The sequence below is a fragment of the Spinacia oleracea genome, chromosome 1 (assembly GCF_020520425.1).
Source record: "Spinacia oleracea cultivar Varoflay chromosome 1, BTI_SOV_V1, whole genome shotgun sequence".
Lineage (NCBI taxonomy): Eukaryota > Viridiplantae > Streptophyta > Magnoliopsida > Caryophyllales > Amaranthaceae > Spinacia > Spinacia oleracea.
In genome coordinates this window covers 87,256,324-87,279,988 of record NC_079487.1, presented here as the reverse complement: position 1 = coordinate 87,279,988, position 23,665 = coordinate 87,256,324, and the positions used below count along the sequence as shown (strand labels likewise).

General features: G+C 41.1%; 1 protein-coding gene across 1 annotated transcript; it reads left to right on the top strand.

The window, feature by feature from the left end:
• Positions 1–20,676: 20,676 nt before the first annotated feature.
• LOC110790006 (zinc finger protein CONSTANS-LIKE 4) lies at positions 20,677–22,428 on the top strand. Its single transcript, XM_021994734.2, has 2 exons — positions 20,677–21,610; positions 21,884–22,428. Exons 1-2 carry the CDS (start codon positions 20,816–20,818, stop codon positions 22,208–22,210), a joined length of 1,122 nt encoding a protein of 373 aa, XP_021850426.1. The 5' UTR covers positions 20,677–20,815; the 3' UTR covers positions 22,211–22,428.
• The last annotated feature ends 1,237 nt before the right edge of the window (positions 22,429–23,665 follow it).

The window sequence follows — 23,665 nt, the reverse complement described above, 5'->3', positions numbered from 1 at the left end:
ACAAACATCACGACGGCTTGGTAATATCTATTCCTGTTGGAAACTGCATGATCAAACGAGTCCTTGTCGACAATGGCAGCTTAACTAACGTGATGATGCTCGACGCCCTCAAGGAGATGGGGCTCAACCCAGACACAGACGTCGTCAAAAAATCCACTGTGCTAATAGGGTTCAGTGGTGAAGCAAAAACCACCTTCGGAGAAGTTACCCTACCCGTTTACGCACAAGGGATCAACCAACAGGTAAAGTTCTGTGTTATTGACTGCCCTTCATCTTACAACATTATTTTGGGCAGGCCCTGGATCCACGACATGAAGGCCATCCCTTCGACATATCACCAAACCATCAAGTTTCCGACTCGATGGGGGGTTCAAGAAATCAGAGGAGACCAGCAAGAGTCCAAAGAATGCTATAAGGCGGCCCTAAAGCCATCGACCACAAATAAATCCTCATTATAGCAATTACAGTCCAACTCCGAACCAGCGAGCTACGAAGAACCCAAATCTGAACAACTCGACGAGATCATCTTGGATCCTGCGAAACCAGAACAGGTCGTCTTTATTGGATGTGATGTACCCGACGACATCAGGTCGGAGCTTGTTACATTTCTTAAAGCCAACGCGGATTGCTTCGCATGGTCACATGAAGATATGCCAGGCATCAGCCCAGACGTCATCACTCACAAACTCAGTGTCGACCCCCGACATAAGCCCGTCAAACAAAAGCGGCGGAAGTTCGCTCCAGAACGCAACCAAATTATCAACGATGAAGTTCAGCAGCTACTGGATACAGGAAAGATCAGGGAGGTGAAATATCCAGACTGGTTGGCCAATGTCGTCGTAGTCAGAAAAAAGAATGGGAAATGGCGAGTGTGCATAGATTTCACCGACATCAACAAAGCATGCCCTAAAGATTCTTTTCCCTTACCCCACATCGACTCCATGGTTGATGCCACTGCGGGACACGAGATGCTCACATTCATGGACGCGTTCAATGGCTACAACCAGATTTTGATGCACCTAGAAGATCAAGAGAAAACCGCCTTCATCACGGAGCGGGGAACTTATTGTTACAAGGTTATGCCGTTCGGATTAAGGAACGCAGGCGCCACCTATCAGCGCCTAGTCAACAAAATGTTCAGAAAATAGCTGGGCGACACAATGGAAGTCTACATCGACGACATGCTTGTGAAATCCAAGAAAGCCTCGGATCACATCACGCATCTTCAGCAAGCCTTCGACGTGTTGCGAGAGTACAACATGAAACTCAACCCCACCAAATGTTCGTTCGGAGTCTCTTCCGGAAAATTCTTAGGTTACATGGTTACTCAAAGAGGCATCAAAGCTAGTCCTGATCAGATCCGCGCAATCATCAACTTACAATCACCTCGAAACCAGAAGGATGTACAAAAATTAGCAGGCAGAGTGGCTGCCCTCAACCCCTTCATCTCCAGGTCGCCCGACAAGTGCAAGTTGTTCTACGACATCCTCAGGAAGAATGAGAAATTCAGCTGGACTGACGGACACGAAGCCGCATTGCAACAACTCAAGCAATACCTGTCAAACCCCCCGTTACTGTCCAAACCAAAAAACAATGAAGTGCTACAAGTATACCTCGCAGTTACAGAGTCGACCATCAGTGCAGTGTTGGTACGAGAAGAAGACGGAAAGCAGCTACCTGTTTATTACATCAGTAAGTCTTTACTTAGCGCCGAAACAAGGTACTCTCATCTCGAAAAACTTGTCCTTGCTTTAGTCGTTGCTTCTGTTAAATTGCGTCCTTGTTTCGAATGTCATCCTATCACTGTTAGAACTAACTATCCCATGAAGTCAATCATGAGGAAACCCGAGTTGTCTGGAAGGATGTCCAAATGGGCAATACAATTAGGTTGTTACGACATCAAATACGAACCTCGCACAGCCATCAAGTCGCAAGCCCTGGCTGATTTTGTGGCTGACTTCAGCCCGAGCCTCCAACACGAAGTCGATCACGAAGTCAACACACTGACCAACAATGGAACCTCGTCAACATGGACCCTACATACTGACGGCTCCTCCAACATACGGGGGACAGGCCTCGGCATCGTGCTGAAATCGCCACAAGGGGACACCATAGTACAATCTGTCTGTTGCGAGTTCAAAGCTACCAACAACGAAGCAGAGTACGAAGCTTTGATCTTGGGGTTGTCATTAGCACTCGACATGAATATCCGCCGACTTGAGGTACGTTGCGATTCTTTATTAATTATCAGCCAGATTAACGGTTCGTATGCAGCGAAGGATTCAAAGATGCAGGCCTACTTGGAAATAGCAAAAAGGCTCGTGAACAAGTTCGACTCATGCACCTTACAACAAATACCAAGAGACCAAAACACCCAGGCTGACGCCTTAGCCAATCTTGGCTCAAACATCAAACCTAAACTCACTTCCATCCCCATAGTCCACTTAATGTATCCAGCCATCACCAAAGATAACCTACCTATCACCGAACAGTCTCGACATACTCAAATGCCCTCATGGCGCGACCCTTACATACACTGGCTTAAACACAACACTACCCCACCTGGAGTCACCCACGAAAAAGCCTTCCGCATGAAAGCCTCCAGATTTATCCTAATCCATGGAGTATTGTTCAGAAAGTCGGTTGCAGGACCGTACCTGAGATGCCTTGATCATGACGAGATTGAGTCGACATTGCGCAACATACATGATGGGGAATGTGGAAACCACGCCGGAGGAAGAAGCTTAGCCCACAAAACCCTTACCATGGGATATTTCTGGCCCACCATGAAGAAAGACGCAATCACCTTTGCTAAGAAGTGCGACTCCTGCCAGCGGTTCGCTTCCATCTCTCATCAACCTTGTGAAGTACTCCACCCTATCTTGTCCCCTTGGCCCTTCACGAAATGGGGGATGGACATAGTAGGCCCCTTACCGCAAGCATCAGGACAACGCGTCTTCATGTTGGCAATGACTGATTACTTCTCCAAATGGATCGAAGCAGAAGCTTTCAAGCGAGTTCGAGATACTGAAGTCATCTCGTTCATCAAACGAAATATCCTTAGTCGGTTCGGTATCCCTTCCGAGATCGTCTGCGACAATGGTTCTCAGTTCATCAGCAACAAAACCAAAGAATTCTGCAGTAGATATAACATCACCTTGCACACCTCAACACCAAGATATCCTCAAGCGAATGGCCAAGCCGAGTCAAGTAACAAAATCATCATCAACAACCTCAAGAAGCGCCTCGACAACGCCAAAGGAAGATGGGCAGACGAGTTACCTATAATCCTTTGGGCCGACAGGACGACGCCCAAGACGGCAACCAATCACACTCCTTTCTCCTTGGTCTTCGGTTGCGAGGCAGTCATTCCTCCCGAAGTCGGGCTCCCCACAGCAAGAAGTAGTTTCATGGCTCCAGGAATGAACGACTCAGTCTTGGATTACGACATCGATACTGTTGACGAACTCAGAGAAGCAGCGTTGGTTAGGATGGCGTCCTACCAACAAGCAGTTGCAAATAGCTACAACAAGAACGTGAGGGTTCGAGTATTTCAGCAGGGAGATTGGGTCCTACGCAAGGTCTTCCTAAATAAAAAGGATCCTCGACACGGCAAATTGGCCCCGACATGGGAAGGTCCCTACCAGATCGTGAGACAAACAGGACATGGCGCATACGAGTTGGTCGACAAAGATGACACACCCATCCCAAGAAGTTGGAATACGACACACCTAAAACTGTACCATTTCTGAACACTTGAATAATTTTTGCTTTCTAGTTTTTCTAACACAACAGGTGCTCTAGCATTCATCACCATTATGTCGATACCCTCGAGACAGAGTGGGCATGACGTATTAAGAAGTCGAGAACATCTCGAACTATATACACTTATAAGTAACAAGAATTTAAGTTCCTCTCCTCTATCTTTTTTCCTTTCCTCCTTGTATGTTATCACCATTACTGACTTAGGCATCGGAGGGCCGTTGGCTCCACCAACGGCCAACCCTCACGCCATCGTCTTGTTTTGCAGACAACACCGTGGCGACATCATAAGTATACACTTAGGAGGAATAACGAATACAAAGACTCGACTCGACTTCGTCCCGTATTTCTCCTTGAACTCTTTCTTTCTGTTTTTTCTTGTCGTAATTTCCTCACATTTTTATGTTGCTCCATACTGACTTAAGCATCGGAGGGCCGTTGGCTCCACCAACGGCCAATCCTCACGCTCTGCCGTGTTGACAGTATGGTGCCCACATGGTGACAGGTTCGACAAGGAGAAAACAGATGAAGCAGAGTGTACAACACAGCATACAGGAAAACAATAGTCGAAATTGCGCACGCATGTTTAGAAAAACGAAGTAAAAGGAAAACAATGTTCTTTTATTCAAAATGCTTGTATACATTACATATTACAAATCTTACAAACTACAAAACACAATTTAGGCCATTACAAAAACGCCTGGTACACTACAATGTACACTACATACATAATGGAATACAGATCTACAACATACATTTCTTGCAGGTTCCCCTTAGACAGGCTGGAGGCGTCACCAAAGTCGAACTCGAGGTATGTGCCCAACCTGCAAAACAAAACACCAAACCAAACACATTTTTCCAAAAACAAAGCAAGCAACACAGAATTCGCAAACCACAAATATTTACATGAATTGCCCCCTTGGACAAGCCCAAAAACATTCAAAAGACTGCCGCCTTCAAGGCGAAACACAGCCACAAATATCTTCTCGACCTTCCCAGAGGCCGAACACACAAAACATTGTTTAAAAAGCCATTGTTTAACAAACACAACATTCAAATTTTAAATTTTTTAAAGGAGGGGGGACAGAACTACTCCTGATGGTCTGTTGGGCCTGCATTCTCCCCTTGTTCGCCATGGCCTGGTGCCGCCATCGTCTCGACATTGGGGCTGGTTGCAGTTGCACCCTCCTCGACGTCTTCTTCATCGCTAACGGCACCAAGGGGGATATAGTCCTCGGGGAATGCAGTGTTGAACTGAGCAATGTCTTCGTCAGGAGTCCAGTTCACATGTTTGCCCGCCTTGAACTCCTCCATCATCTCGGCCTTCATTTTCCAATTGTAGTAACCAACACACTCGTAAATCCTCGCCTTGACTTTGGAGAGAGACGTCTTCAGCTCGTCGACCTCAGCAACCAGCGTCTCCTTCTCAGCATTCAATTGTGCGACCTCAGCAGCCCCCTTCTCTTGACTCACCTGCAGCGCCTCAGCCCTTGCTGTCGCCTCCTTGGCCACACCGCCAAGAGGACCAGCCTCCTGCGTGCCTTCTTCATGTCATTTTTCAGTTTTACTATTTGATCTTCTAACATGATGACATGATGACGTGTGGCTAGAGCAGATTGCAGGGCCTGTGCGAAAGAAAATTATTTAAAGTTTCTAAAGTGACGAGATGAGGATGGCAGAGGCGAAGAAATTAAAAAGAAAAAGCAAACACATACCCTCCATGCATCCGAGACGCTCTCGACAGTTGAAGCTACTGGGGACAAAGATTCCTGGCGTTCCCGGCTTGACGGCATCCAGAGGCGGTCGACTTCAGGCCAAAGCTGAACCCGTGGCGCATCTGCCAACCCGTAGTCGTCAGGGAACTCCACTGCAAGCTTCCTCTTCCGAGATGGAGGCGGCAGCTTTTTCTCAGCAGGCAGAAGCGAGTTGGTCTCCCCCGTCACCGTGGTGTCAGTTGAAGCCTTTGGCGGCCTCGGTGGTGACAACACAGTGATGGGTTTGGCTCGAGACACACTTGCCAGCGACTCCAGCCTCTTCCTCAGCAATGCATCCAAGCGTGTCGACGGGCCAGTACCTGTTGACAACATTTATTTGACGACTCAGTCTCGTCACAGCAGTTGTAAATTGTATTTCGTATTGAAAAGGGCGACGAACCCAAACAAAATGTAAACTAACCCTAATCCATGTTTACCTGTTGATGTCGACATGTTCGCAGGTTCAGAAACTTCTTCTTCTTGAGAAGGCTCTTCGCGTTCGACCTTGAGGCCGATGAAAGCTCTGTCTTTTAGAGGGACCCCCAACAGCACAGCAGTCTTTTCTATGGCTTCGGCACCAACACCAACTGTGTCGAAGGATGCACCTACAAAAACACAAAAGTGAGACAAAGTCAAATCAACAAGCCCAAAAAACACCAAAAACAAACAAAATACCTCTAGCCATCCACTCCCCCGTCAAGAAGTAGGAGTCGGGCCCTAAACTAGCCAACTCCACAAAAAAGAACCGACCCATCTACCCGCGGTCGTTCGACTTGTCCGCACCAAGAAGAGCCTCCCTATCGTCCTTGACATGCAGCAAGTACCTACCAGCCCCATAATTTTGGACCTTGTAGGTATACACAAGGTCCTCAACCCGGAACTCCATGTCCAGTTTGCCGGCCAGATGGTCGACCAAGTGCATTACCCTCCAGACTTGCGGCATCAGTTGCGCCGGCGGCACCGCCAGTGCCCTTAGAACTCCTCGCACCAGTGGCGAGAAGGGATAAGTATACCAAATTCTGAAGGGATACTCATAGAAGCACACCCAGTCGTCCGATACCCAATCGGCCCGTTCGTCGGGCTGCGGCAAACGAATTACCGCCGACGGAGGAAAACCACACTCCTCCCTGAGCGCCTCCACATCCTGCTTCCCCCAAGTGGCCGGCCGAGCATTCTTTCTGTCCAGAATGTGGGTAGGGCTGAAAATTGGCCCCTCAACCAGATCGCATTCCACCACCACTCTCTTGTTCTTCGCGCGGGTGGATTTCGTCCCCATTCGTTGCGACATAGAAGAAATCGAAGAAAGAAAGAAGAAGAGAAGAAGATGGAAGCCGAGCAGTTATCTGGAAAAAGGAGAGAGAAAGAGCGCCGATCGTTTTTTCTGGGAAAGAGAAGAGATAGATTGCAGAAGTGATTGCGGATGGTTGGAAGCGCAGTCCTATTTATTGGAGCAGATGGACGGTTGGCTTCTCCAAGGCAAAAGTCATCATGATCCTAACGCCGTCAGTGTTGGGGAGGTTAAGAGGCGGTTTCCGTTTTTTCCTTCCGTGAAACCCATTGCTCCTTTTTTGAACTTCCCAGAATAAATTCAAAACGGGTTGGGGACAATTGTTAGGGGGGAAAATACCCTCTTGGTGACATGGGCATACGTGGCAAGCATTGCTTACGTGGCTGCCAACAAGGCGCAAGGTGGCATTATTCGAACGGTATTCCCAACTGCTGGGCTCAAAACGGACGTTACAAACCCTTGATGAAGCCGGCCTTCATTACGTATTTATTATCTAATTATGGGCAATTATTCCATAAACGTTACATTCTTGTTGTAAATGCCTATAAAATGGCTTAGTCTTGTCTATTTTAGATACAGGATTTCCGAGTAATAAACCTACGATTATCTTATGCTATTACAACTTGCTCTCACCATTTTCAATTATCTAGCTCAATCGATTGTTAGCACCTTCATCAAGGCAAGTTCGTCTCTAAGTCAAATTTGCCCAAAACAGAACACTATATCAAAAGTCCTTTTCACGTCCACTCCTTCAATGTGTGACACCAGAAAAAGGACAAGAAGTGTTGGAAGATCTGCACCAAGGGTTGTGTAGCTTTCACATAGGCGGCAGAGCCTTGGCAAAAAAATCCCTCAGGACTGGGTACTACTGGCCCACCTTAAAAGAGGACGCACTCAACCTGGTAAAAAGATGCGACAAATGTCAGCGGTTTGCTCAGCTAATCCGCTGAACTGCTTAGCTTTTGACCCCCATCACCAGCCCAATACCATTTGCCAAGTGGGGGATGGGTCTGCTAGGACCCTACACAACAACGCCTGGTGGAGTGTGGTATGTTATAGTAGTTGTAGACTACTTTACCAAGTGGGTAGAAGCGGAAGCATTGAAAAACACCAAGACCCAGGATGTTAGAACTTTCATTTGGAATAACATTATTACTCGATTTGGAGTCCCACAATCTACTGTCTTTGATAACGACCTGCTGTTTAAGACGCCTAGGTTAGAAGAATGGTTGGGTGACCATGGCATCAAGGCTTGTTTTACATCTGTAGGGCGCCCACAGGCCAATGGGCAAGTAGAAGCATTCAACAAAATCATTTATGAAGGAATGAAGAAGAAGCTGGACGAAGCCAAAGTTCTATGGGCAGACGAGTTGCCCAATGTTCTGTGGTCGATCTGAACTACAACAAAAAAATCAACAGGGGAAACGACTTTCCTACTAGCATACGGAGCTGAATTCGTCTTGCCCATAGAAACATGCGAACCTACTCTGCGCGTCATGCTGTTTGACGAAAACGCTAACTGGGAAATGATGAAAGTCACCCTGGATTTTCTACCTGAAACCAGAGAAAATGCTGCCCTAAGACAACAATTGTACAAACTGTGTATGTCCAGAGAGTATAACAAAAAGGTCTCTAGGCGCATTCTAAAAGTGGGAGATTATGTGATAAGGAAAATGGAGGTCGTTGGACATGCTAATGAACATGGAAAGCTCACCCCAACTTGGGAAGGTCCATATGACTATATGAGATCTATGATGGCACCTATCGTATTCAAGACATGCAGGGATGTCCTGTCTTACGTACCTGGAATGCTGACAATCAAAAGAAATACTATTTTTAGTTACAATATTTCATGTTTTCCTTAGCGTGTACAAGACGTCTGATGAAGGCGCATCATGTAGTACGACTTTATGATTATTAATGAAAACTCTTGTCATAAATTTTACGTTTTACATTCTAAACATGGCCTGGAAAGCGGTCCCAGAATCACTGCATTCTTTCATAAATGAAGAAAAGACTAATCGTTTAAAGGCCTAAGAAGTGGCCTAGATTTAGCACCCTCACTAGGCTGATCACCTAGAACACAGGGGTACCCTTCAAAAAACAAAGGCATATGCTACAGATAATATAGATTCCTTCAATAAAAAATTGCATACATCAGACTCTTGTTGTCTTTGTCTAGGGGCAATCATATTGATTAAGTAGCAGAAATCAAGGACGAATAGACATACACGGAAAACTCGCCAAACGAGAATAACAATGTCGTTCAATAATGGAATTAATTCAGTACATTGACAAAATCATCCAATCGGAAGTTAAGATTATATTAGTAACTATAAACAAAATATATGGCCCTAGAAAGGCCTATTCTAATAAATCTAAGCAAGCAAGACATCCTATAACTAAGGACCAACAAAAATAGCTATACAAGAAGTTAGGCGCCCCTCTGGCGGCTCATTCATCTCCCTCGTCAAGAATAAACTCATGTGGAGGACGTCCTTCCTTCAACGCCTTCTCCACTTCCATGTGGTAGTCAATCAGTCGTTCAAACCAATGGAAAGGGTGCTGGTCTGTGAACTCCTTGTTCCACGCTGGCGCTATTCCCCCCTTGATCGACTACTCCCCCAAAGTGAAGGACTGAGCGCGCACTTCCCTTGAGTTAGCCGCTTCCTGTCGAGCCTCATCTGGCTGAGACTCTAGCAAACCAAATCTTGCATTCAGCTGCTGCAATTCTTTCTCCTTCTCGTTGTGCTTCCTGGTAAGATCTTCCATCTCCTCAAAGTTCTGGTCGATCTGCCGAAGGCGTCTCGTGTTATCAGCATGGAGAGTAGTCAAGGAGCCGACTAAGGAATCTATTGTCTCCTGCATGGTAAGACGGAGTTTCTACAAAGAAGCATAATGATGCTCTCCACATTGCAGGGCGACCCTACGAGCATTGACTTCCTCCCTAACCAAGGTGGCAAGCCACTCCTTCAGCGAGTCCAACTGAATAACATCTGCAGAAAAGGAGATTAGTCCTGAATACTAGAGCAAAATGTTATAAATACCAGGTAAAAACAACTTACGTCAAGCGCATGAGACTGCATGGCTGCAAGTTGAGTTTCAGCCGCTTCAGGGAGAGTCTGAGCATACTCTATTGGAATGGCATTGCGCATAAGGCCTATAATTTAACCTTGTCCCTGGAAGAAAAGCGGCCGGAAGAGGGGATTTGCTCAAGTTCAGCGTCTAACTCTTTCTGGGGGTCAGGTATCTCTATTGGAAAAACAATAGCCTTAGAATCCCTTTGAGAGACTATAGAACTACCAGAGGAAGACCCACAAGTGCTTACGACGTTGGAATAGAACTCACCCCCTGAACTCCTAGCTCTCACCGCTGTCTTGGGAGGAATATTACGATGGACGGCTTCCGGTATGCCTCCCAACGGATCTTGGGAGGTGGGACCCTGTTCTCCCTCAGAGGGAGAAATTCCCTTCGGATTTTCTCTCGACCGCTTGGAGGGCGTCCCCACTTTTGAGGACGGCTCCACCTCCAGACTATGGGGAACCTTGAAGCGCGGCTTTCCCGTCCTTCCCACCTTGTGCTTTGCATATTGCACCACCGTGGTGGAGACATCCTATACCACCCAACGAGCAAAAACAACCACGTAAGTAACATCGCCTAGAAACCAAAGTCTATACGAAAGGGACACCCACCTTTTGAGTGCTCGTCTGAGGAGTGGCCGTGCCATCCTCTTGGTTTGCCTCTTGCTTCTTCATGGCTTTGAGGGTACCTTCACTAAGAACCTCAACCAACCACGTCGGCATATCCACCTTACCCTTGGAGGTGTCGTCCAAATTCTCCATAGCTTTGTCTCAAAAAGAAACATTAGTTAGAGATGTGTATACTGAAACGAGGAAGATAAAGCCGATGTGAAACCATCAACTCTCGACATATATGGACACAGGCCCACATCCGAGAGGAAAACAACATCCTCGAACTGATCTAGATGGGGAAACCAACCATCAGGCACCCATGCCGTCTTTGAACCTACAGTGTACGGCTTGGCTTTAAAGAGAGGAGCGATTCGGCCCCAGACGCTTGCAGAAATAGGAGGAAGGTGATCACTCTTCCCTGGAAGCAAGGTTGAGTCGTCCATCGATTCACGCGTCCATACATCACCTCATCAAACTTATGAATAACGACCCACTTCTTCCGCCAGTGGTGCCACTAGGACGTCTTCCCAACCACCGTCATATAAGAGCCCTTTTAACTGAGGGAAAGCCAGCCGTCCGACGCTTGAGGGACCTTTGACAAAGTCACCAACCTCAGGAAGGCTGGGAAAGAAGGAGCAATGCCTTCGAGTTCGCACCTGGAAATATACCCAAAGACGCTGGCCCAAGAGTTAGGCATCATTTGATTGATGCCTATATTATAGTCGTCCAACATCTCTAGGACAAAAGGGTGAGGGGTAAATCTCATCCCTAACTTTAGGGTAGAAGCGTAGACAGCAAACTCCCCCAGTATCAAGCCAGTTGCAGGGAAATCCATGCCCCCAGGCATCCTGAACTCGTAACCCTCTCCCAGGTTCAGCGAGTCAATATATGCTCCTCCTTTCTCCCGCAGATAATCCAACCATGTTTAAAGAGGAAAGAATTGAGATGGAGAAAGATGTCCCTCCTCAGTCTTCTAGAAAGAAAACATCACTTTCCCAGAACGTCTTGATTCCATGATTTCAACCTCCCTAGCTTGGGACGAAGACTCACACTCAACGTCAAGGTCTTCGCTTAGCTTTACCATGATATCCTGCACAAGGTGAAGGTCTGGCTTAAGACGAGGGGCATCAGCCTTGCTAAAAGGAAGTAGTTGCCACAAGGCCGCCGTCCTCGAACAACCAGAACAGTTTGCTGCACTGATAGGAAAGGAAAACAAAGCAATAAAGCAACCCCAAAGATTTGGGATCAAAGCGGTTAGCGGTGACCATTGAATAAGTTTCTCCATCTTGGGTTGGATTAAAAGTCCGGAATGTATTTGCCCCATCACCATCTTCAAATAAAGTATTTTCAACCGTAGAACCATGAATAACGCATAACAGAGCGGCGCCCAATACACCGGCAACTCCCATCATATGAAATGGGTTCATCGTCTAATTATGAAACCTTGAAAAAAAAGAGTGAATCGGAATGTATCTGCTACCACTAATGATCATTGATACTGGAAAAATTCTTTCTTTTGTTTTTATTCCAGCTCATAATCGGAACGAGTCACACATACACCCTAGTACATGTTCCTCGGCGCTGAGGGCATCCCCGAAGCACGGGGGATTTCGTGACATTTCTGATTGGTTGTCTTGTGTTTCTAATAAGTTGTTTGATGGTTGGCATGATGAATCATATACATAATGGGCTGGTTTAGATCAATAATAACTGAAAGTATTTCTAGTTAATAGAATATTAAACCCAGAATGGTAAACCTGGTAACAACTATAACACATGAATTGCTCTCTTCCTTGGGGCTTGGAACAGGGAAACAAATAAGAAAGACTAACCTAAGTCCATATAACACGCTCATACACCCATCTCAAGAAAGGACATAATCCCATAACCACTAGCAAACCCCAACAAACACCAAAGTTACATATAAAAGGAAAGAGAAATCTTGCCATAATTCTACTTGGGGTCACCCAACCCCTAGGCTTAAGTACAATCACTCACACATGGTAAAACTCAAACCTAGATAATCTAAGAAAACCATACATGTAAACACGACTTTCTATTTTGGGTAACGAAACTCAATCTAAAAGATGAACTAGAGGACGAACACCAAGAACATACCAATTTAGGTAAAGAAATTCAACCTCAAATCATGAACTAAAAACTCAAAAATTGAAACTAAAGCACAGAAAGTAAGCATTAAAAATAAAAAAAATTACTTGGATAGAAAGGGGAGATCTTGCTCACAAATGTGTAAAAATTAAAAGACAAATAAGCTAATTAACAAAACTAGAAATCAATAAAGTTGGTGAGAGTGTTTCACTAACAGAGAAAACTAATGAACTGAAAATAAACCCTAAGACACACTCCACACTTGTGTACTTAAGGGTAGCCTTCTATTTATACTAGGGGGACACATGTGCCCAAAAAGTAGGGTTGCCGTCATATGCTGCACGACTCGTGCAGAAGTTACACGACCTCGAGCTGGGTTTCGGTAGCAGATGTTGCACGACCCGTGCCAATTGTGCACGACTTGTGCCAGGATCGTGCATCAGATCTGCACGACCAAAATCGAATCGTGCACGGTCCGTGGTTGGCTGCTTCCCATGGCGATCTATCTTCGCGGTGCAATGTAAGGGTTGTATCATTCGTGCATGGATCATGACCCTAGCTTCCTCTTTTTAATCTTCTTCACTTCACCCGTTGTATAAACATCGTGCTCTCAACTCCAAAGACTTGAGTTGGTGAAAGCTTTCCACCCATACTTCTCTTTCCTTTGTGAGAGCCTTTAATGATAGTGTTGAGATGGGATAACAAGTATGTCGCGAAGCTTGAACTCGAATTCCATTGGTGTGGTCAATCTCTCTTTTAGATTAGTGGGACATCCATACTCCATGCGTTGTTTTTATCTTGGCCTAAAAATAAGGAGAAATGAGCTCTCCGTAGAAAATAAGCAAAGAAAGGCAATAGAGTAGAAATAGCTCTAAATGCAATTTTATGCAACCAAACTACGCTAATATGTATACAAAAGTGATCCTAATTTTCTCCTAAATATGTGAAAATTACAAGCACATCAGTACCAACCCAACTCAAGTCAATATTAACGACAAAGTTGTACATTTTATCCTTCCTAAGGGAAAGTGGTACCTAGAGAAGCTTAAAACAGTAAAACTATTCTTCTAGACAACCATGTCAGCATGATAGCTGGGATTCCTCTTTTGCTTTGCCAATGATTGACACTCCAATGTGGGGACCAAACTCTTCAAGAACCTTTTACTCTGCAACTTGGTTAGCTCATGGAATAAATCCCGAAAAATCATCTTGGAAAGGAAAATGGATTTGGAAAGTGTTGTACACACAAAAATTCAAATTTTTTTTATGGAAAATCTTCCACAACAACTAAAGCATACGGAATACCCTTTTTAAACGACATATAACTGCTTTCTGTACTTGTGCTCTTTGTAACATTCATAACGAGACAATTGACCATCTTTCTCTCTCTTGCCCCAAGAAAAGGGAATTATGGACTCTCCCTCTAACCAAACATTGGCTAGATGATTCCATCTCCATTACTTCAATATAAGAAGCTTTTAAAAAAATATCAACCACACAAGACCGCGCATATGAAGTTCATTTTCCTCATTTGGAGTCGCTAGAAAGAATGCAATGCAACCATTTTCCGCAATGAAAAGTTTGATGTTTTTAGAATTTATCATCGTTCTCTTTTCACATTTATGGAATGGGACTACATAACTCGTATAGACTTTTTTCTTTCTTTGGGGGAGCCTATAAGACCCTTCTCATCCCCCCTCTAACCCCCACCTCATCTCAATAGCATGGGAAGCTCCTTCTCCTAATTTCTTCAAACTCAACTTTGATAGTTCGGTACGTCATAATTCCGCATCAGTAGGAGTAATCATTCGCAACTCCAATGGTCAAACTCATAAGTCCCTCGCTTAAAATCTATGTTCTACTTCCTCGTTCATTACATAAGCCACAACTCTCCACCTTGGCATCATCCTTGCTCGCGATATGGGTATTTCTAACCTTCACATCAAAGGTGGTAATATCTTAGTAATAAATGCGGTGTTTGATACTTGGTGCTCTCCTCGGAAAATTGTTCACGTTATTACTGATATTCGGATACTCCTGAATTCTTTCTCCAATTGGATAATCAGACACGTCTACAGAGAAGCAAATAGAGCGGAAGATTGGATCTCTAATGTTGCACATCTTGTTCCTACTAGCTTGATATTGATATTTGTAATAACTCTTGTTTATTTTCTATCATTTTTTCTTATGCATTAGGAGTGCCCCTCGTGAGGAGGGTCTCCTAATGATTTTCTTTTCTTCTTACCTTGTAAAAGAAAAGGCACATAAGAGCATCAATAGTAGGGAACTGTCATAAATAATAGGCACTCTTAAGTCCTTTTTAAAGAGGGGGGAAATATAAGAGTTAACTCTTATTCCGCAATAAACAAGAGGAAACTCTTAGCCCCCTCTTATTTAGAGGTTGATTAAGACGTATTCTAAATATATAGCCATATAGAAAGATCTTAGATAATAAGAGGGAGGTGGGGTATAGGCGTAAAGCTTTGTGCTTGATTTATGTTTTTAAAAATAAACAAATATTGATGTAAAAAAGGTATTTAAGAGTTAGTGTATAAGAGGTCGTTTATTTGGTAAAGAGCTTTTATTAAGAGATGATGATGATTTGGTTGACGAGAGAGATTAAGAATGGGTAAATAAGAGTTAATTTTACTATAAATACTTCTAAATAGAGTTTCAGATTGCGTCATAACATAAATTATGTGGATTCGGGAAAACCATCTATGTAGAGACTTGGGTCATCACAGAGATTATGTGTCTTCGGGAAAATCATCTGAACAAAGATCTGGATCATTGACACTAATTATAAAACTCTTTCCATCTCATTTTACTTACTCATTTTGGCCATGAGAGCTTTTTAGTCAAAGTGGAGCAAGTAAAACGAGACCGAGGCAGTAGATGTGCAGTGGTGATATTGAGAGTGTCAATAGATGTAATTTGACCTAGTCCAACAATTACTCCCTCCGAAGTTTATTAAATGACACTTTGACTGGCACATAATTTAAGTAGGGTGAGTTGATTTTATTAAAATAAGATACAAGTGCGGAATAAATAATTATAACAAAAAAATATCAAAGTATTAAATTATTCAAACATAAAGCACGTTCCGAGCAATTTGAAAGTCAACCATACACTTCCTTGTTAAGTAGCAGTGGTTTTAAAACCACCACTAATTTGTTAAATTATACTTGTTTAAAAGTTTCTCTTTAACGACTTCATATCCTCCAACTCTTATTAATAGAAATAACACCGGTAAGAAAATAAATAAAATAGGTGAGAGTAAATACAATAAGAGGAGATAGATATATTATTAAAATGTAAAAACATACAAAAAATAAAAAATGCACTATTTTCCCCGTCCCTTAATACTCGCCCCACTTTCCTTATAAAGTCATCCCCTAATACTTGCCCCGTTTCTATAAATGACATACTTTTACTAATATTATATCATTTCTCTCACATACCATGGACCCACATATACTCATACTTCAAAAAATATTAAAAAAATTCAACTCAACGCCACCACCACCCATTTATTTCCCACTAACTATATTAGAAAAATACCCCACTATCAACTACCACCCAGCAAATTAATAAGTCAATTAAATTGCCTAAAATTTTATGTCGGTCAAACCGAGACGAGCATTAAGGGATAGAGGGAGTATTTAATAAAATATAACATTTTAGGAAAGTGCCTCATGCATTTCATAAAACATGGTGGGAGTAGGATTTAGGAGCGTATACAAAGTGACATGCCAAATTTATGCTGAAATGTGCTATATAAGAAGAAAAAGTAAACAATAGCATGCCTATTTAATTACCATGTGAATATGTGATAGAAGGGTAGAACTTAGTTAATTCATATTCCCTCTATTTTTTATTGTTTGCACCATTAAGCCTATATGCTTTATTAAGAAATGGGTGAGTATAATTGAGAAACGATAAAAATGATGGGCCAAATGTGTTTTATATGAGAGCAAATTTTGTGTCCCCGTGAGCACAAATGGGAGATCTTTTAAGGACGGAAAAAAATAGCAAATGGGATAAAAAAATAAGGACAAAAGAGTACTAAATATCCTTTATTGAACATGTTACTATCATCGAGTACAATACACTAGGGGCTACTCCCTCCGTCCCTTAATACTAGCCCCACTTTCCTCATAAAGTCGTCCCTTAATATTCGACCCGTTTCTATAAATGGCATGCTTTTACTAATATTATATAATTTCTCCCACTAATCAAGAACCACATATATTCCTAATTCCTTAAAAAACATTAAAAATTTCAACCCACCCCCAACCTCTTCCTTTGACACATTTCTCACTAACTATATTAAAAATAAATACCCACTATCAACTACCACATAATACATTAACAAGTCAATTAAATTGCCTAAACTATACGCCGGGAAAACCGGGGCTAGTATTAAGGGATTAAGGGATACATGAGATCAAAGTATGTCAATCATACTCCGTATAAGAAAGTGTTTTTACAATGTCGCGTTTTCTTAACGATCTTGTTGTTTGAAATAAGTCTCATAATTTTACTCCCTAGTTGTTCCAAGTTAGCAAAAAAAAAAGGTTCATGAATTTGCTATTGGATTGGAATTAGGATTGGAATAATTTGTGAAATTATAATTTGTGAAAATGACTACGTTTGTAGTTGCAAGAGAAAATGCTTATGAGAAAAAAAAATTACACTTAGATCTATCATTTCATAATGATGATGATGATGATGATGATGATGATGATGATAATGTGATCTGTATATGAAAATTGATTGAAAAAAATTCAGAAATCTAATGACTGAAATAGAAGAAAAAAATATTAAGCAAAGAGAATAAAGAACAATGAAGGGGCGGGCGGGACGGAAGGGAGCTAAGGTTGAAACTTAAAAGAAAACCTATCAGACAGAAGAAAATGAAGGAAAAAAGACAGAAAAAGAAAGAAAAGTAAGAAGAAGAAGAAGAAGAAGAAGAAGAAGAAGAAAAAAGGGAAAATATGCAAGGGATGACATTTGAACCCTTTACCTTTAGAAGCTCACGATAGAGTTTCTAAGGGGACCTTTTTTATTTTTTATTTCTTTGTAAACAGAAAATTTCAATTACCACCAAAAACACTATTGATTAGTACAATGAGTTGATGCATTTTAAAGGTTAAAGATTTCAACCTTTTACCACCCCCAACGCACTATTAATGAAGTATGCTACATCGCTGTCCACCAGCGATAAAAAAGACCCATACCCACCCTAAAAAAAAATTGGAAAGATGGCCCACACTTAAATAAATGTGTACAAGTGTTGCTAACTTCTTATATATTGTCATCGGTAATATAAGTATTGTCATTGTTATATATATACTGTCATTGTTGTATTAAAATACTGTCACAATCACCCAAAAAAAGAAAATTATGTATACAAGTGTAATGAAATAGAAAAAGTAAAGGGGTCACTTAAATGAATGGATAGAAGTGTTGCATATTAAATGAATAGATAAAAATATGTATACAAGTGTTATATAAGTATTATCATCGTTTACATAAATACTGTCATTGTTGTATTAAAATACTGTCATTGTTGTATCAATTACTGTCATATTGCCGATATTTAATAATTTGTTTGACTTTTCAACTCATGTAGCGAAAAAACCATTTTGCCCTGGGTATGAGCTCTTTTTATCGTTGTCCACCAGCGATGTAGCATTTCTCCACTATTAATAAGCACAATATTAAGACTTAGAAAGTTGATGCATTTTAAAAGGTTGGAGATTTAGTCTAATTTAAAATAATCTTATTGGTCTGGTCTACTCTTGTTTGATATTGCAAGTTTGTTGTGATGAGCAACATAAAGTTTCCTAAAATAAGATGTTTGAATAAAGTAAAGCATTGCCTATTTGCCTTCATTCATCAAACACCTATGTTAATTTCTCTTTGCATTTTAATTCGGTTGAGCCCCTCTCAGCGATCCTCAACCAAGTAATTGATAATCCACACTTATTCATAGTAGCCTAGCTATTACATGCATCAATCACGTAGTAGTGCATTTTCTCTCTTGGTAAGACTATGAATAAGTTACTACTATAAACTAAATAAATATAACAACATAAAACTGATTTATTTGTTAGTCACTAGTTGTTGGATCGTGCGCTAAGTTACTACTATAAACTAAATAAATATAACGCGTACGATCCCCCAAGGTATACAAACTTATTTTGCATAAGTGTTACGTAAAAGACTGTCATGTTAATCCTAGATTAGCAATGCTAAAGTTCGATTTGTATGTAATTGATAATACAAAATCATAAATACGTTTACAACATTAGTGTCATTGATATTGTAGCATTCCACAAGCAACATTAAAATCACTACAATTGTTATTGTAGCATTCCACGGGCAACATTAGCAACATGCTTCTATATTAATGAAACTATTTAATGAGGAAAGACATAAATTTTACAACCCGTCATTAGAAAACCAATAAAGAATCACAAAAACCTCTAATTGTATTAACACAAGGTCGCATCTTCAATCGTGACAACATTAATAAGGCAAAAGTTAGAGCGATTTCCTTCAATATTGTTTAAAGAACGTCAAATTCCCAAAATGCGCCACTTTTTAACTTAATTCCCACCATACCGTCCACGTCAGCATTAAAACCGGTCTTTTTTTTTTTTTAATGAAGCGACACTAAACCGCTATCTCAGGTAGCGGTTGACTTATAAATCCGCTATCTCATTTATGAACGTACTATTTATAAATGGTAAAAAAAAAAAAAAAAAACCGCATTAGCTGGGGTCGAACCCACAACCTTCTACTTAGGAAACAAATGCTCTATCCACTAAGCTACAGACACTAATGTTTGATAAGTTAAATTTGGAAATGTTTATAACTAATATTAATAAATGGTTAAAAAGAAATAAACACATTAGGTAGGATTCGAACCCACAATCTCCTGCATGGAAGTAACCCACTCTATCCACTGAGCTACAGACACAATTGATGTCACAAGAGGTTACTTCTAAAGTATATTTCTATTTAAACTGTAATTCATGTTAAAAATAATTTACAAGTAAGTAAACCGCCATCTGAGGTAGCGGTTATGTTTTAATCCAAACCGCTATCTGAGATAGCGGTTTATAACATTGAACCGCCATCTGAGATGGCGGTTTGCTTTAAAACGAAACTGCTATCTCATATGGCGGTTCAATGCTGAACCGGAGAAAAAAAATTACTTCTTTTTCTCCCTTGCTTACGTGGACGGTATGGTGGGAAATAACTTAAAAAGTAACGTATTTAGGGAATTATTGTATCTTTATGCAATATTGAAGAAAATCGCTCCAAAAGTTATAACCGTAAGTACTCTATTCTCAAGGAAAAGACAAAAATATAAACATGAAGGAAATTTGGGGTAATTTAGGTAATTCACTATTGTGTGAATAGTAACCAAAGTATGAGACTTTATAAGTGTTAGGATTGTTGTTCAAAAGTCGGGGCGGATAATACCATTCCCGTTTCTATTCATGATTTTGAAAAAGTAAGGCAGCTCAAGAGTTGGGCGATGAATATATGTAATGAAAGAAGGGTCATTTTTATTTTTTTGTAAATTGAGAGTTTTTTTTGATGTAAAAAGTCGAAATTATATTAACTGATCAAGGAATTGTTACAAAAGCAACCTCTTGAAGAGGTAAAACAAGCGTGAAAAAAACAGAAACAATCCCTTTCCTAAGCAAAAAACTGACTGCCAATGAAACATGTAGCAAGGATCGAACACCAAACCTCATTTGTTAAAAGTTACACTTTCTACCATCTTAACCAACTACAAATTTATTTGTAAATTGAGAGTTGGAAATGGGAATAGTCTCGTACTCTATTATTTGTACGAGTAAGATGAATGAAATAACGAGGACCACTAAATGAAGAAAGGGGGTAAGGGGAGTTGATAAAAACGATTTTGTCATCCTTTTTTGTCTTTCCAATTAACTGGCTAAGGCTCATCCACATGTCATCCTCCCATTTGTCAACCTAGATCTCCTCTCTCTCTCCTGATCAGATTATTGATTGACTCTACCCTCATCCTTTTCCTAGTTCCTAGTTTCCTACCCACACAAAAAAAAAACAAAAATTGAAAAAAAATATTACAATAATTTAACACTCACTGACTCACATAGAGAGAGAAAGAGAAAGCTAGAGAGATAAACAAAAAGAGACGCCGATTAATGGGAGTTGGTCTGATGGCAGCAAAACTATGTGACTCATGCAAGTCTGCAACAGCCACCGTCTTCTGCCGTGCTGACACGGCGTACCTCTGCATTTCGTGCGACGCCAAGGTGCACGCAGCTAACAAGTTAGCGTCACGTCACGCGCGCGTGTGGGTTTGTGAGGTGTGTGAACACGCGCCAGCTTCAATAACATGTAAGGCCGACGCCGCACATCTCTGTGTTACTTGCGACCGTGATATCCACTCAGCTAACCCCCTCGCTCGCCGCCATGACCGTGTTCCTCTGACTCCATTTTACGACCCTCTTACTCCTACTCCACCCCCTTCTGAAAACAACAATTCTCTTCCTACCGCCGCAGCCACCGCCGCAGCGAAGTCGGCTGCTATCAATAAGCTATTTGGGGACGATTACTACTCTGACGCTGATGAAGCCGAGGCAGCTTCGTGGCTTCTTCCAAACCCTAACAAGCAGGATGAGCCGAAGTCGATTGACTACTTATTCTCTGGCGCAGCAGATGAAGCTGATGCAATAGACCCGTACTTGGATTTGGACTTTGGAGCTGAACCGAAACCCGATCCGGATCTAAGCGCGGACGGCGTTGTTCCGGATCCGGATCAAAAGGGGAGCCTCCAGCACCCGCAGCTGCAGCATCAGGCATCGATGTTTTCTCTGTCCTCTTTCCACCACCATGACGCCACCAACCCTCATTTTGATAGCTATGAGAATCCTTCTGCTGCTTGCAAGCCTTTTTCTCTCTCCTCTTTCAGTAATCAGCCTTCTCTAAGTCACAGTGTAAGCTCCTCTTTTAATAATTACCTTAGTTTTACTTTTTTAATGTTCCTTTAATTTTGCTTGATTAGCTTTTTTAATCTTCCTCTAATAATCTTCAGACTTTTACTAGTAATAGACTAATAGTCCCATATTTTCTAGATCAATGTTTCGTTATTAAGGATTAGGGTACAAACACGCTAAATAATGTATTGAGCATGCAATTGATTACTTGTAAATTGCACACATAAAATAAAACAGCACTGATTAAAATTAGGTTTCGTTGAAATAATTCAGGTGTCCTCGTCATCGTTGGACTATGGAGTGGTTCCAGATGCGAGTGTCATGGCCGATGTGGCGTCGACCGGATTCGACAAGCAGCAGCAGATGAAAATGATCGGAATGGACAGAGAAGCAAGAGTTTTAAGGTACAGGGAGAAGAGGAAGAACCGCAAGTTTGAAAAAACAATCCGTTATGCTTCTAGGAAGGCATATGCTGAAACAAGGCCTCGCATCAAGGGTCGGTTTGCCAAGCGAACTGATATCGAGGTCGAGGTGTCTGCAGCTGCCGTTGACGGGCTCTTCGCCTCTGACCCCGGTTACGGCGTCGTGCCATCCTTCTAAGGTTTGCACCAACCAACCAACCAACAGGATCGGACTAAAATAAGCTAATCACGAATGATGTAATGTAGTACGGAGTATATCTTGTGTTTTTTTTTTGTTATTTTGTGTACAGGTAGTCTTTGATCTTGTAGCATAAGTTTTTATGTGTTTTTTAAGGAGTAACTTCTAGTTTGTTGTTGTTGATAATGATGATCAAAGTTTTGTTGTGATTATCTAAACCGGTAATTCAGTTCTAATTATTTAAGCTTTCGTTTTTGAGGTAACTCGCAAATATGATGGTGCAGGGGTGTGCACAGTGCTCTTGGTGCACTGGTGCCCAAACGACATGCAATAAATATAAAACGCGGATATCTTGTTGAATCCGGAGAAGAAAAGAACAAACGTTGTTTTTTTTATAAAAAAAAGAACAAACGTTGTTCTTTTGTTAAAAAAAAAACAAACGTTGTTCTTTTGTTAAAAAAAAGAACAATGACTGCTCTGTCCCTTTTTTTTCGTTCTTTTGTTTTTCACTCTATTTTTCTGGTATATATACCTTCTTTTTTATAATTTTCAAATCAGAATTTGTGAAGAGGGGAGAGAAAAACTATGGAAATGAGAGAGAAACTGTGAAGAGGAGAGAGAAAGTAATGGAAAATTCTCAGATATTGGTTGATTTTTCTACTTCAATATCAAATTCTATTGGTTCTTCTTCTTCAAATTTGAATTCCTCTGCTGATAATCCGATTTGTGAAGGTAATTTTTCAATTTTTTAAAACGAATTACTTATTTATGATGATTTTGATTTCCATGTTCATTATTTTCATCATTTCAATTTATTTTGATTTTTTTGATCATTTCGATTTCTGCATTTCTCAATAACCTTGATTAATGTATTTTGATTCTATATTTTGATAATTTTGATGATTAATGTATCTTGATTATATATTTCTGATGATTTTGATTTCTGTTCTTTTTTCGATTTTATATGTTCTTTTAGTCTTATCTTTTGTTCTTTTATATATTGGTTCTCATATATGTATTAATAGATTGTAATAATACAGAAAGTAATTATTGAACATGTTGTTCTTTTTTGCTTTAGGTTGTTGTTCTTTGTTCTTTTTTGCTTTAACTTGTTGTTCTTTTGATATTACACACTTCAGATCAAATTGTTCTTTTACCATTTTTGTTGTTCTTTTATTTATTTTTTTTGTTCTTTTTTCACATGGTTAAAATAAGTGTTCTACATGATATGTTCTTTTCTGCTATTTTTAATGTTCTTTTTCTTTACTTTATTATGTTCTTTTAAGCTATATTGTTGTTCGTTTTTTTATTGGTAATGTTGTTTTACATGGTTAAAATAAGTGTTCTACATGATATGTTCTTTTCTGTATTTATAATGTTCTTTTTCTTTATTTATAATGTTCTTTTAGGTTCATCCTCTTTTTGTTCTTTTGAGGAATTGCTCTGTTTATTCAG

Coding starts and splice junctions, on each gene's coding strand:
- LOC110790006 (XM_021994734.2), top strand. CDS start 20,816: ATGGGAGTTGGTCTGATGGCAGCAAAACTATGTGACTCATGCAAGTCT. Junction 21,611..21,883: donor AGCCTTCTCTAAGTCACAGT/GTAAGCTCCTCT, acceptor GAAATAATTCAG/GTGTCCTCGTCATCGTTGGA.